The 16,148-nt window shown below is 39.0% G+C and overlaps 1 protein-coding gene across 1 annotated transcript in view; it reads right to left on the bottom strand.

Moving 5' to 3' along the window:
- mapk8ip1a (mitogen-activated protein kinase 8 interacting protein 1a) overlaps window positions 1-16,148 on the bottom strand; it is a 35,240-nt gene that overhangs the window by 15,388 nt on the left and 3,704 nt on the right. Inside the window, exon 2 of the mRNA XM_041796578.1 lies at window positions 3,589-3,664. Coding sequence (XP_041652512.1) covers window positions 3,589-3,664 — 76 coding nt within the window. The remainder of the gene's footprint in view (window positions 1-3,588; window positions 3,665-16,148) is intronic.

Genomic DNA, 16,148 nt, shown 5'->3' with positions numbered 1-16,148 from the left:
TAAAATAGGACCAACAAAAGTGCTTGTTTTTGCCAAAAACAAGCTTTAAGTTTCATTCTAAGGAAAGGACTGGGTAGCACCAATGAGTCACGAAAGCTCAAGCCTCATTTGGAGAGACAAGCCTGGATTAGAGAACTAACTTTAATGTATAAAGCTGATATGGTGGTATGTGACCCCTGTTACACAGCACAGTGTCTTTTATTGTCTTTAGCTGAGGTTCAGTGATTTGGAAAAATCTGATTACAAATGATTGCATCGCCTTTACCAAGTCCCTTTGGTAAATGGTGGAGGCAACCAACTAAAGGCCTTGCTTTTTGCTCAGTAGAGTGATAAAACTTGTGAGCTGTCTATTATTTGTTTATATTAAGATATTTGTAGATTTCCTGTTTAGCACCTGCTCTGTTTTAGCCTGGTTTGCCCTGTTTGGTTACTGGTTAGCTAAAATTTTGTGTTAAAACAGGTCTAAACTCCACTGTGACAGCATCCTCTCCATAATAAAAGAGCTTAAAAGAACATATTAAATTTCGCCTTTGGCAAAAACACCAGAATGACAAGCTTAGTGGTTGAACCCACAGTATGTCAATTCCCTCGCCAGGGAGCTCTGAATTGACCTTGCAAAATAGATGGATATGCCTGTTTCCGTGTTTCTCCATCCCTATCAAGATGTCAATCCATCTTGCAAAGCTTCCGTATGAACTATTTGGGCCTGGTTAGAAAGTGACAGGACCAATCAGCGTCGAGGGGCAGTGCTTTCGGCCGTGGCAGAGTCGTGACATTAGAAAGCAGTGGCAAGAGGCCGGTGCAATTATGGTGGAAGACATTAGCGTGGATGCTGCCAAATTGCAGTTTTATCAAAACTTGATTAAATTTCTTGTTAAAGGAAGAATAAAGTACGGCAGTTAGTTGTTTTCTTTTCAAAAACAACGAAAGTCGTGTATTAAGATATCTACAGTCGACATGGTTCGCGTTATGCAGTTCTATATGGTGTTTACTCCTCAGAAGGGGCGCAGCTCAATAGCGGCTACGTCACATATTTTGTTGCTCTGATTGGCCTGTAAAGATGTGACAGACAGAACGTTCATCCATTCACCTTCTGAGTTGTTTTTTAATGACTCTGCCCTTTCCCAAAAGCTGTCTATGAGTAGTTTACCAGATGGATGTGTGCCAGGTTAGATCTGAATCACATCAGTAACAAAATGTAACAGGAAGATATCTGTCCTGCTTATCTGCCAACCTCTGCTCATCATGCCTTGTTTTGACATGAGGACTAATAAAAATGGCGTATCGTTATAGTTATAAGTTGTAGTTTAAGTGATGAATTTCAAATCAGGGAGAAAAGTTGTCAAAAGTGGCCTACCTGGTTTGTGCTGCATGCAACTGACACAGCATTCTAGGATTACTCAAAGCACAACCCTGGATGGTCACTATTAACAGTTTTTCACCTTCATTATGTGAAATTCATCTATGAAACCAAAATGTCTGTTTAGTAAATATGATGTTTGGAGTGTGGATTCACTTAAACTACAAAGAGTTGTATCGTTGTTAACTTTGTTACATGAAATCATTTGTGTACTTCTTTTCCCAATTTTGTGTTAATACTTATGTTTAATTAGTGTCCACACCAAGCAGCAATCTACAGTATTAAAAATGAAGCTGATGCATGAGGACCAGGGAAATCCTCAACTAGTCGAGATCTCATAAAGGAAGTGCCATTTGCTGGTACAACATATTTACAGGTTTAGATTGTCTATTAAATGTTATTAAGATTTAATTTTATACATAAACAAAGTCTGGTGGTTACATTCAGGAAAAACCACATAGCAAACATTACAGACTATGAAATATCTCAGCAATAAAACAGATGAAAAGGTCAGGGGTTGAATCTGGGGTTAAATTATGCATATATCTGTTTTAGAAATAGATACATGAATGGTGGCTTGCTTTAACTTTGTTAGCTTTAGCAAAAGCTATGCTAATATAGCTATGCTAGCAATGTAATCAGTGTTATCACATAAGCCAATGTAGCTCAGTTAGCTTAAGCAACAGGAGCTTTAGCAAACATATCTAGAACTAACAGCTACATAAATAGAGTACCTATGTAGCTTAAGTAGCTGCTTTGTGAGCTTAGCTTTAGGTACATTATCTATGTAGATGTTATCTAAAGCAAAGTTAGCTTTAGTGACGTGAGCCTTGGCAAACATAGTTAAAGCAAACTCGTATATGCAGAAAACAGATATCTTGCTTAAATAGCTGCTTTGTGAGCTTTATCATTATCTACGTAGCTACTTTATCTATCGCTAAGTAAGCTTTAGCAACCTTGTCTATGCAGATAACATAGATAAGTTGCTTATTTAGCTGCTCTGTGCTCAGACATAGCTATGTAGCTCCATTTTCTACGTAGCATACCCAGCTAATGGAGCTACGTAGTTACACTGGCTGTGATAAAATGTTTCATTTTTCCTGTTAGCTGACTGTTTATTCTGCTTTATTAAATGATTTGTTATCAACTTTTCAAGATCAGGTTTTTGACTTTTAACTTCTGGTTTCCAAACCCTTACCTTAACCCTAAATGGAAGTTTAATCCAAGGTTGTTTTTTTTCTCTCAAAAGATTTAGCGTGTATTTCCATTCTGAGATATAGGCCTATGGTATATCAGAAGTATGGACTGTGATAGTGGCCGTCAAGGATGAATGGGCTGCAGCCAGACTGCCCTGAACTAGTCAGTTAATCACAGCCAGCCATGTTATTCCTGTTATTGACTTAATAAGGTCACCTAACTAATTTCTTTTCATACTATTCTTGGACAGTCTATATTAATTTCAACAAAACTTACAGTTAGGTAATTTTAGATTAAAAATATTTATTTGAACCACATCTCCTATATTTTGTGTCTGGTTGTCTTTATCTACTCTAGGATGACCATGTGAAAAGTAACAGGTCAAATCTTACGACAATGCTCGTGCTTTTCTTTTACTTAATCATCTTCTCACCATAAATTGTTGCTTAGGTATTCCCCAGGTGTTTGGGCCTTAGAATTCCTCTCTTTGTGATTGTGTCTCACTTTGTTTAGTAAACTTAGTTACCCGCTTTTGGACCACTATTACTGGCAACTTCTTCCCACAGATGGACTAGTCTTAATATCCATTTTAAGATTGACTCCGTCTGTGGAAAGCACTGCTTGAGGCTGGCTGCAAAAGCCCTGAAAGTCTCATGTGCACCCATGTTAAAATGCCCATTTAGAGTGTTGAAAGAATTGTCTTTGCAGCTTAGTTAGAAGACTGAATGTGGGCTGAATACATCATTTCTAAATCAGCATTACTTTCTTATCAGGGCAAAGAATTTTGCATAATTAAGAAGATAAGTAATCTGACTGACAGGTGGGCGTGTTGTAATTGTTTTCCTGCAGGTGAAAGACTCACCTCAGCTCCATCTTCTCGTCTGCTGCTAGGCTGAGTGAACGTTAGTGTGAGATAGCATTTCTACTATGGTGACTGCCATTGTTTGGCTTCAAAATTCTGCTTTAGAAACCAAAGGATGACTCCAGTGAGACTACTCCCATGTTAAATAGAGACCATGGATAGTCAGTACCTGTAATGTGTGGTGAGGAGGAGTGGGAGTCCTTCCAGCTGTCCTTCTTCCCCAAAGAGTTGTTGTTGATGGAGTCCTGGAGGTTAATGAGACAGAGATGCAGCATTAAAGCAAAATCCAACACACACACACAAACAGAAAACTCAGGAGGTCTTGTTTGGCAGGACAGAGATGTGTGTGAGCCAGCCCGACAGACCTGCCATCTTGTGTGCACTCAGAAATATTTAAGCGCCCAACGCTTAAAAAGATGGACTATATATAATTTTCTCTTTATGTTCACTCCAGAATTCTGATTATTAAGAGATGAAAAACACATAGAGGAGCACAGATCTGTCCTTTTTACAGGTTTTCAACTGAGTCACAATATTTGAATTCCCAGACCCTTTTAAAGGAGCGATTATAGTTATAGATTTAAATTATATTAAACTGTCAGTATTCAATAACCAATGTTAGAAATATAATACTGAACAGGAATTCCATATCTATGCTTACTTTGCTCAATGTAGACCTTAAAAATAAAAAAATAATCATGATTAAAAGGGAAAAATAAAACCCCTCCATACTAATCTTACTACAGCTCACCCTTCCTCTCTCAGCATCACTGTCAGGAAGATAAAGGAGCATCGATCAGGAAGTGTGAAACAGTCCAGCCTCAACGTCATTGAAGCAACACGTCATGCTGACTCACGTTCTGACATCCCATCATGCATCTGGGTTCCCTGTTGCACACTTTGCGTCTGTGTGTGAAACAGCAGCATGCTCCAGGTATCTCTGTGTGTCTGAAACCATCCCTCTCCGATGAAATGTGCCTCCTGATTTCAACCAACAGAATTCAATCTAACAGAAACACTTATTATTAGCTCTATGGCACTCGGAGAGAGCAGACCTCTGCCAAGACCGGACACAGACAATTTTTTCTCCCATGTCACACTGAGAGTGGGAAGCTAAAATACCATAATGTCCTGATGCTGCTTTGCTCTGCCCCTTATTGTTTGGAATGGACGAATTGCTATCAGTGAAGGCAGCGATGTATGGAGTGATTATTGTTGTAAAAACCATTTTTAAATATGTATATACTTCTGTACATGTGAACCCAGATCCACAAATGTGTAAACAGGCTAACATAAGTGTACAATGATTCATAAATATGTACAACAATCCACAAATATGTCCATAGATTCATGGATACCTTACAGATCCATAACTGTGTACAGTTTCTTAGCTTCAGGCTACTTCACCTCCATTTTATGCTGCTAACAGATTCATTGCATTTAGCACACACAGACACAACCTAAGAGGTGCTAGAAGTGCTTCTTTTGGCGATTGCCTTCCCCTCATTTGGTCATAAACTTGATCCAGAGGAAAAATGACTCCTCAGTTTAAGACCAGAGAGACTGGACAGACATATGTAAGCCACAGTAAACCTTGGAGCTCGAACTTGGGGCAAAAAATCCTTCCCACAGATTTTTGTGCATCACATTAAAATGCAGATCTGTCACTGCAGCAGTGCTGAGAAGTCCCATGTAAAAAGAGCCAAATGAGAAGAAAGTCTCAGTTTCAGCTGATGAGTTGTGCATATTTTTCAGCTCTAAGAACAAAAAATGAGACAGTTCAGCCATCAGTTATCATGCACACATTTACATATTGTTTTACACTGAGCTTACCTGTGGCTCTGTGTACAACTTCTTCAAACTGTGTGTGCACATTGGTGTACACAAACATTTGTGTATCTATACATTTGCAGATAGTTTTTCTATAATAATAGCTCCATATTTTTGTCTCTCTGGTAGAATCAGTCATCTCTCCATCAGAAGATGCTCCAGCAGTCTAAACTGCAAAGACCCCCTGGTCAAGACCCTGAACCCCACAATGCTTCCAAAATAAATAAGGATAAAGTCTTTGTTTGAAACAACACTGAAGGCAGCAGCATCAGTGTATGGATCTGTCTTTAGGGAGAAGCAATATTAGATTTTTGCCAATAATTACAAATTGATTTTAGCCAACACTGATATTGACACCAAGATTTAAATGTCATTCAGACCCTTTTTTTATATCTGCTGATTCCAATAATTCTCTCTTCTAGCTAATAGGTTGATATCAATATGCCATCATATTGTGCATCCCTAGTGTCTTTGAATGGATAATTGTGTAAATTAGAGTGGTTGGATTTGGCTTCACAATACAGACTCAACCTGTGGTTCTCAACTGATTTGAATCCAAAAGTTGGTCATAAAGCAGTTTACAGTGGACTAGGCTTGGCCTCAACCAACATACAGCTGTATATATTTGATTTTTCTCCATTTTGCTGTGATAATTAATTTATTTTGGTTGTTTTCTTGACCTTTTGACTCATTTATCTTGTTATCTTGAAAAATTAGGAGCTGGTTCCCCATGATAAAGTGTGAAAAACAACCAAAATGTACACAATATCAGAGAAAACAGTAAAATGGTATGCATGCATTAGACAGATGCTGGAAAAAAATTATTCCCCATATAATTGCCAATATTATGTTTTTCCAAATCTGAATCAATTCGGGAGGTCCAAAATTTGATATTTTAAGTATACTTTATGTCATCCTAAATATATTTTCATCAGAAGTCAGTTTTAGCACCACAAACCCAGCTGTTTCCTCCATGCACCATCTCCAATTTCCCAGGTGTGCAAAGCTGCTGCAGGAGGTGTGTTGACCTGGTGTGTTAGCAGCACTATTTGCATTAGCACTGCTAGATCCTGGTCTACAACTGATGACATCACTTAAGGGACCTACCAGCCAATACTAAAAAAGGTATTAATAACAAGATCCATCATGTGTTTCATTTTAAAGACTTGGACTCCTACAGCATCATTAGTAGTAAAGGGTTAAGACTAACAATCATGGGTGTGTTTTGTTTCCAATAGCAAGTTTCTGATAAACATTAAACCATTCAACTGAAATCTTTTTTCATGTTTAATTATTTAAGCACAAAATTACCTTTTTTTAGGTTTTTCTTTTTCTGTTGAATTTGCCATGATCAGCTGATTAAAAACTCTACAAATATCAGCCTAAGGCTGAGTTATCTTACACTCTTATTCTGCTTTTTAATGTCTGATAATAATTGTAAAACTCTAGTGCACTGCAGACTGAAGTAGATCCTGATTAACCACCTGATTGTAACTGATAGGGAAAGTGTTGTGCTTAAGAGTTTGGTTTGAATTGAAACTTGATACTGAATTAATTTGTGACCTCCAGAATCAGAATCAGACAGAAGCAAATCCAATCCAATCTTGAGATACTGAAAGATCCACACCCCTAGTATGAATGCATGTCCTCAAAGCTGTTCAGAGCTGTAAAACATATTTTTTGTCCTGTATCTTTGTCCAGTCATATTCTTTTTAAAATCTAAGGTCCAAACTGAACCATATTTCATAAATATATTTGTGAGGTTGAAATTTTTCAGAAATCTGGGTCACAGTTACTAGGCAGGGGCCTCCTGAGGCTAGACCTCTTGAGAGCCTCTGTTCCAGACCGCTTAACACCCTCCTGACAGGGCTCACTGTTGTCACCTTCGAAACAAACCAAGGATTTTCTTTTTCGCTGGAGACAGACTCCAAAAAATGCCATTAGCCATGTCCAGGAAACCAGACTCCATCCATTTAAAGTGTACTGAAAATAACTTTGAGTCAGACAAAAGATCAATATGGCTGCCTGTGATGCTAAAACAACAACCTTTCCCCTCATTCAGAGGCAGAAAACAATGTCGGAGAAGCCAGATGTCACCCAAAGGCCAAGGAGTGCTGCTTTGTTTGATACTAGATTATTTATTTCAAAGTGGTCCCTCCTAGGCCGCAGACTTCAGATGTAGCAGCCTCTCTCTCATCCTCATCACAAGCCTTGAAATCCCCTTACAGACAGCAGGGGTAAGGGAGGGAGAGCGAATGTCAACAGACATCATACCATCTGGGTATTTCATGGATCTTTCGAATTCACATTCCCATTTCCAGTGTGTCCATGTTTGCTTATAATGTGTCCAAAGGGTTTAAATTTTCCACAGTAAAGCAAAGTCAGTGCAGCCTGCTAAGCTCTCAGATTACTGTGCATGAATGCACCATCGCCCTGATGAGTCTGCATATACAGCTGCTACCATATACAGATAGAAGATGTGCAAAGAATGAAGATGTGCTGCTAATTTATTCTCACTCAGGGTTTAAAACATAAAAAGCACTTTTTCATCTCTTACAGAGACAAATAAAAGGCTGTGGATGCAAAGTGGCTGGTAATTGACCAGATGGTTGCATGTTTAAAGATGGTTTCACAATTTTAAAGCCGATGTCACAAAGTGCATTAAAACAAGTTTCATCCTTTGGGTTTAAATTGGTAACAAGTGGCAAAATCTGCACTCCTTCCCTTCTCTGTTGAAAGGTTAGGGCTTCAAAAGATGTGCAGCTGAACTGTCGAACTAAAGTCATTCATTTCAAGATGGAAACCTCAAAGCTTCTGGTCAAAAAGCCTCAGGAAGTTTAGCTCAAAAACAGATTACTGACGTCACTGCTTGTACATGAAACCACACGCTAATAGTGCCCGCTAATACTCATACGATCTATACTGCTGATAGCACCATGCTAGCACACGTCTTTTTCACATCATAACTCCATCCAATGAGGCATTTCCAGAATAAGCTGTGTTTAAAAAGCTAGCTCTGAGCTAGAACAACTGTTGGTTCTTATAAATAATTTAACAGCAGTATACATATGCTCATTACTTGTACAGCTGCTGAATAATGTAAATACTATTCAACCAAACAACATTACAGTTTTCTTACTTTAATTGTATGCTGCTTGTTAGCTGGCTGTGTCATTTCACTGTCCAACAATGCAATGTGGGGAAGCTGAGTATGGCATGTGAGCTCTAGTATCATAATATTGGCCATAATTTTAATGCTAACATTTTTTAATTGTTTTGGGGCTTTTTGGCTTTATTTGCAGACAAAGAGAGACAGGAGATATGGGGAGAAAAGTGGGGAAGATATGCACAACCCAGAGCAGAAATCAGAATTCAGCCCTGCAACCAGTGCATTGGGATCTGTTACTTTTGATAAGTGAGCTAAACTGGCTCCCTTAGCAATGATTTAATACTTTAAAGGGATATTTCGGGATTTTTGAAGCTGATTGATATGAGGTACTTGGCTACAGTAGTGGCATTAGCCTCCAGTGATTTCTGTGAAAGTTGCTCCTGTGGTTATTATGAGCTTAGAGCGATCCGGGGCATAATGGCTTTGGGTGGGAACATTCTATCCACCTTGTTTAACAAGTTTTGATGGGCCAAGAAAATACGTTGGCTCGCCTTTACGCTGTGTCGAAAACATACAAAGCACTTCATTTCTTCTAAAAAATCCTCTGTGTCAGGCATTAGGGTGCAGCTTTCGCCATTTTCTCTCCTTCTGCAGCGTACTGATATCCTCTGATCAGCTGTGTGGGTCTGCAGGCTTCTACAGGGATAATAACACCACACCAAGCTAAAACAAAGATAATATGAGCAATTTTAACTTCAGTGACGATGACGTGCCGTTTCCTGTGGATACGAGAAGATATTTGTGTGAACCGGAGTACACCAATGAAGAACTTATACAGATGGAGAGTCAGCAGGCAGAAAGAGACAGCAGAGAAACTTCATTTGAAAGTTTTGAGCAGGGGGAGATCCCGAGCATGGGTTTGCATTTTCCACACCTACACCGCCAGGTAACTCAGGATCTCTCCCCCACAGTCTCACATAGCCGATGAAACGGTATCAGTGCGCAGAGGCGGAAGGAGAAAAAATGCTGAAAGCTGCATCGTAAATTAGTGCCTGACACAGATGGGCTTTTTGGGAATAAAATGAAGTGCTTTGTATGTTTTTGACACAGCATACAGGTGAGCCAACATATTTTCTTGGTCCATGTTTACACAAAGCTTGTTAAACTACAAGGATAGAAGATTCCCATCTATAGCCACTATGCCACGAATCTCTCTGAGCTTGTAATGACCCCAGGAGCAACTTTCACAGAAATCACTGGAGGCTGATGCCACTGCTATAATCTAGTACCTCATATGACCCAACTTCAACAATCCTAAAATGACTATTTAAAAATCAAGTCTAATCTGGTATACACCCAGGGATTTCTTTCTCAAGTATGAACAGTAGAACTTGGCGATATGGCCTAAAACTTATATCACAATATTTTCAGGCTGTATCAGGATATTGAATATAGCTGAGTCAGAAACCACACACTCATTCCCCACTGCCTACTATATAGTGAGCAGCATATCATGGGCTATATAGTGGACTCATTATCAGTGGCTCAGAGATATCCATGACAAAGGCTGATTATCAAAATGAACAGTAGAATTTCACTGAAAACTGATTCTAAACGTAACGTAATTTCTGCCTGACCCTGGGTGTGCCATTACTGAAGCAGCCAATTGAGGGCCAGCATTCTGTAAATGTACTGACTATTTATTATTTTCTCTGACGTTACCTGTTTGCTGTTTGTGAATGTATGCATGGTTTGGGTAGACTGCAAAAACTGAATTGCCCTTTGGGATAAATTTTTGTGTTTGCTCTTATCTCAGAATCGACATTGCTGTAACCTCCCGGAGTATCTCCATGTTTGTAGTTGACATCGCACACATCAGAGAGCTGTATATGGCCTAGGCTCTTTCATGCACCCTCTGGAGGTATCATCCTGGTAGGTATGTATATTTATAACACTGCTCACGATGAAGACAAAGTGAAACAGCCTCCGGCCTTTCACCAGCAAAGTGAACTTAAATAATCCTTAAATAGCTCGGCTTAGGCAGGGCTATAAACTGCACATTTTTACATGTATTCTTGCTGGTAGTTTGAGAGACAGTACTTCAGTATCTTTGCTCGAGCCAGTGAAGCTCAATCCAGCCTGGTAGCTTAGTTTAGCTTAGCATAATTACTCAACATAGAGGACAGCTTGCTTGGTTCTGTTTGAGATAACAGAATGTGCCTGCCTCATCCTTTAAGCTCAGTCAACACAAGACACTGCTCTTCATCACTGTCTTTAAAAACAGAGGCTCATGAGATTACTGTAAGTGAGTAAGAAGTCAGTGTGCTTGGTGCTTGTTTTTGTAGTAGCAGTTATAGTTACTGGTACAAACAACCGAGCCCATGACAAACTGCTAGAGGCTGCCTCTCTAACACACATACTAATTTTAGAAGTAATAATTAGCTGATTAACTCACTGCTGAGAGTCTGCTACACACAGACACACTCACACAGTTTACACATGCATGCACACGACTGAGTAAGCATCAGGGCTTACATGTTAAGTGAGAGTGAGTGTTATCTGGTCTAGTCTAATCCAGATCCTGGGGTGAGTCCAGCTGTCAGGCAGGAGAGGCTGCTGAGGACGGTTTACAGCTCACTGATGATCACCACTCTGCAGGTCTGATGTGTCAGATGACATGAGGAGGGATAAATGGATCAATGCTACTCTGGCTGTTCATCAACTGGTTCCATTTATACGTAACTGCACTGTAGTATCAGCCAGGAAGGAGAAACGTTACACTTCCTCACAGTTTGTCGCATCATTTTTAAAGAAGTACATGTTGATATGTAAAACTAAAAAGTGTTTGTATATTGACATTAAAGTCATTAATGTAGAAGCTTATTTTTTACATGTCGGTAACCTAAAGTAAATTCCTGGGTACAATAAGATGCACTTGTAATACCTGGCCTATTTATTCAATAAAAAGTACCCTGCATCCTGCACCCACCATTAAAGCAGTACAAAATGTTGAGACGTTCACCTTCATGACCTCAAGTGCAGCCACCACCATTACCCTCTGTATGTGACGTTACACAATTAAAAACTTTTACCCTTTCATAGTGTCGTCTAAGCTGCCAATTGCTGTCCTTTGTGTGCTGATAATAACCTGAACAACACAGGAGACGACACTTTTTAACAGTTTTTCTCCTTCATATGGTCATAATCATACATTTAGATAAAATGATGACATACTGTTACAACTACCAAGCTCAACCACTGGACCTTGCAGGATTGCAAACTCCACATGGCAGAAATAGATGGTACTAAAAGAGCTATGCAGCTCCACAGGATCTGCATGTTGCTGACTCAGCTAAACCCATTAGAAATCATCACACTAAGACAGTTTAAACCCTTTTTTCTCTCAGGGGGACTCCTTGAAACAGTCTGGGTCATAAAAAGTGAGTAATATCCTGGTTTCTAATGCATTCTTCTGAAATATTTAAAAAACTTGTTAAAAACTAAAATTTTGTTTTCATTTATTTGGCAAATAACAAACTGAAACACCTAAATACTCGTTTTTCATACATGATAACCAAAAAAAAAAAAACGTAATATTTTGTGAGACCTCCTTTGGCCTTGAAAATAGCTTGCATTCTTGTTGGCATTGTTTTTATGTACTTTTCCACGGTCTCTTTTGTTACTGAGTTCCAAATAGTTCCTGTTCTCACACACTTGCTTTGGATTAAACTTTTGTGCAATACATTTTTTAATCTACTTAATCCCAGTTTTGTTCAATAGGATTCAAATCTAGACTTTGACTTGGCCAGTCCATCAGATTCCTTTTTCTCTGTCAAATAGTCTCTGCACAGCTTTGAAGTATGCTTGGGTTCACTGTCTTGTTGGAATCTGTGGTATAATTTTAGATTCAACCCTTAATGACCTAACTCAGTTGTACAAACTTATGATTCTGAAAAAGACCCAGTCGATCCTGGCTGATCACCGCCATCCTGTATTTTCAGAGTTTAAGCTGCCATACCGTCTGATCGAAGATTCAGCCTGCAGTATGCAGGACAAAAAGGCAAAAAGACTCATTTGTCTCTGCTGCTATTGGCTTTTAAATGATTATTTGTGTGCCCGTGTAATTTCTTACTCTGCATGTTTATTGTTGTATTGTACACTGTCTCTTGTGCTTTTATTTGTTGTGTTGTTAATGTGAAACTTATGATTGGTCTGGATGTATGTTTGACTGCTGGCTGCGAAATAAATTGCCCTTCACAGGGATAATAAAGTGAACCTTGACCCTATAGATCATGCATTTTACCTGCTAAAGAGTAGACTGAAGGGAGTAACCCCCAAACTAACAACAACTGAAAGGGGCTGCAGTGCAAGTCTGGAAAAGCATCACAAAAGAAGAATGGAAATGTTTGGTGATGTCAGTGGGTCACAGGCTTGATGCAGTTACTGCAAGAAAAGGATCTGCAACTAAATATTAAGTCTTATTAATCTATTTAAGTGTTTATGTTCCTGTACTTTTGCTCAAAATCTGGTGTTTGGTTACAAACATGCTGTCTTCCAATTTGTGTATCAGCTCCAGATGTAAGTCCTTGAAAATAAAGGCAGAAATGTTGATTTCTTGTCTCATTTTCATCTTTGTAGTCAAACCCAAATGTTTTCAGTCTAGAGCAAAAATAAAGGAATTGTCCTCACAGTTCAAATACTTTTGGAGGGGAGTTTAAATAGCTTCAGAAGCTACCCATAAATGAAAAATACCATGATATGACCTTCAACTTGAGGAAGAAAGGACAGGTTACATGCTGCTATCAAGCTAGCATGCAAAGAGAATAATAAAGCTTTCCAGAGCAGCACTCAGCTTTAAAAAGTAACACTCTACTAATATCCCAACATTTACATTCATTTGGGATATTACCACGTTTCAGCAGACACATGGGATAGACAGCTAGGCTATTTTGATGTATGCACTCCTGAAAATGTCTTAAAAATATGAAGCAGGTGGCCACCACAATCTTCCTGACTGCAGCTCACTCAGGGAAACTATCATTTTCAGGTGCTGGGACCGGGGTTTCAAGTGACAGACAAGACGTACAAAAAGCAACATGGAAATGGCAGTAAAAGCAGCAAATGGTGACTAGGAGTTCTACAATGACATTTGCCTTTTTTATTAACGCTCTGTGTAGCGTGAATCATTCTTCTGCTCAGCAATAGAGCAGAGAACATGAACAGACAGCATAAAGAGCTATTACATTATGTTCACAGAGATCACATTGGTTTTTGGCTCACACCTGGTAAATTCTCCAGAAAATTATCTGCTGCATTCTGACATCAGCTCACCCTCACATCCAGTAGAAAAAATACTGGAAAAATGTGCAATTTCAAGATGCTATAGAGATATTATTCATGTGTGAAGGCACTGCTAGAGATTCATGAGGTGATATTTGCTGAATTTGAGCAAATAGTGTTGGATTAGAATCACACACAACCTTTAAATATCAAGTATTCATGATGGGCTTAATCTGAAACCAGTTTTAAGCCAAATGTGCCCCACATGATTAAATGAGAAACTCTTTGAGCATATATACCTATATACTAGCTGACAGCTCCATATGAGCCTTTAATCCAGTGAGACCAGGTCCAAGGCTTCCACAGTGATGTTGCATTAAAGCAAGCATGTCTCAGTCTGCAGCCTGTGAAGGATTGAAATGAAGACACAATAACCTTCTATATCTGCCTGTCAGCACATCGGCCCTCTATTTCAGGCTAGAGAGGCTCATTGAGTGTTGAATGAGCTGCTACACTCAGATCCTTACTGATAACTTCTGCAGGTGGCATTGACATTAGAGAACATATTCATAGCACTTTAAATGCATAACTGCAAAAATGTGTTTTTCAGTTGTCTTAAAACATCAAGATTTTAAACAGGATCAAGAAATGTGTCAATATGAGTAATGCACAGAAGTCTGGATGATATTCACATCTAGATAAGACTTAGCTGTGCTAATTTAAGCTGTAATTTACTGAATAAGGATGGTGCACATTATTTGACATATAATTAATTATCATCTATAAATATGCTGAATTAGCATATAATCTAAACTTTATCTTTGGGCAATTTTATAGTAGACTTAAAAGGGAAAGAAAGTTTTAGATATTGTTATGATGACCAGTTTGAGAATTTGTTTGCAATTGTCAAACTCCATACATTACTGTCTGGTATACACGTAAAAGAAGACTAACTTGGTTTAAATGCCAAAGAAGAATAATTTCACTTTGTAATAAAGGATGTGGACTTAACTTAAGTGTTCCTGATGATGGCATTTATGTCAAATGTGTCCTAATTTAAAGTAAAAGTGAACTGACATTTTTTCTGACACACAACAAGGCATTAAGTCATTTAATTTTGGCCCCAGTAGGTACTAAAACCCTATGGCTGCCAGCTAATTGTGCTTTTAACATGTAGTCTGACTTTGACATTCATACATGCTTGCTATAAGGCATGTTTGGTGATAAAAATGGTTGCTGAGTTAATATGCCTGTGTGGAATCATGATTGATGTCCATCTGAATGAATGGACTCGATAATAATGTGAGAAATATAAAGGAAGAAAGACACCCAATTACTGCTGGCTGGTTCTTAAGGGACTCACTTAACACCAATTTTACTGGACATTAAGATGCATGAGAAAATGGTTGCAGTAAAAACCCACGTATGTAGTGCTCCTACAGCTCACAAGCTGCAACCTAGATCTAAGAAATGAAATGTTTCATCTATCTAAGTCAGCTGTGTCACCCGGTCCCACAAAACTGGGTTGATTTTACAAAGAAGTACTGGATAATTTATCAGTATTATGATCATAAGGTAAGTAAATCTGTCACTGTTTTAATTCAAGTTGGCTGTTAGCGAGTCCATCTTACAAAGCTCCCATCCTAACTGTGTTGGCCCAGTTAGAAAGTGACAGGACCAATCAGCGACGAGGGGCAGTACTTTCAGGCGCAGCAGAGTCGTGAGGTAAACAAGCAGCAGCAAGAGCTGGTGCAGTTATGGAGGAAGAGATTAGCATGGATGCTTCTAAAGCACCAGTTTTATCAGAACTTGACAACATTTCTTGTTAAAAGAAGAACAAAGAACAGCATTGAGTAGTTTTTGAGTTTAGTTTTCTTTTCAAAAACAACTAAAGTCAAGTACTTACACGTCTATAGTTGCCATGTTTCACGTTATTCCTCAGTAGCTTTGCACGCACAGCTTGCTAGCGACTACGTGACATGCTTTGTTACTCTGGTTGGCTCCAAGGATTTTTCAAAGTCTCTGCCTTTTCTCAAACATTTAATATTGAAGCTTTCATGTCAGGTTAGCCTCCACTCTTGTTGGTGGGCTTTCCAAAAGATTTTGGAGTGTAGAGCATTTATGAGGTCAGGCACTGATGTTGGATGAGAAGGCCTGGCTCGCAAACTCTATTCCAGTTTATCCCAAAGGTGGTAAAGTTCTTTCACACAAACTCATCAAACCATGTCTTTATAGTCCTTGCTTTGTGCACTGGGGCACAGTCATGTTGAAATAGAGAAGAGCCTTGCCCAAACTGATGCCATAAAGTTGGAAGCATAGCATTGTCCAAAATGTCTTGGTTTGCTAAAGTGTTGATATTGGCCATCACTGAAGATAAGGGGCCTAGCCTAAACCCTGAAAAACAGCCCCATGCCATAATCCCTCCTCCACCAAATGTCACAGTTGGCACAATGCAGTCAGGCAGGTAATGTTCTCCTGGCCAAACCTCACCTATCTGACAGCGAAAGAGA

Source organism: Cheilinus undulatus, linkage group 9 (genome assembly GCF_018320785.1).
Source record: "Cheilinus undulatus linkage group 9, ASM1832078v1, whole genome shotgun sequence".
Lineage (NCBI taxonomy): Eukaryota > Metazoa > Chordata > Actinopteri > Labriformes > Labridae > Cheilinus > Cheilinus undulatus.
This window is presented reverse-complemented; position numbering and strand designations above follow the sequence as displayed.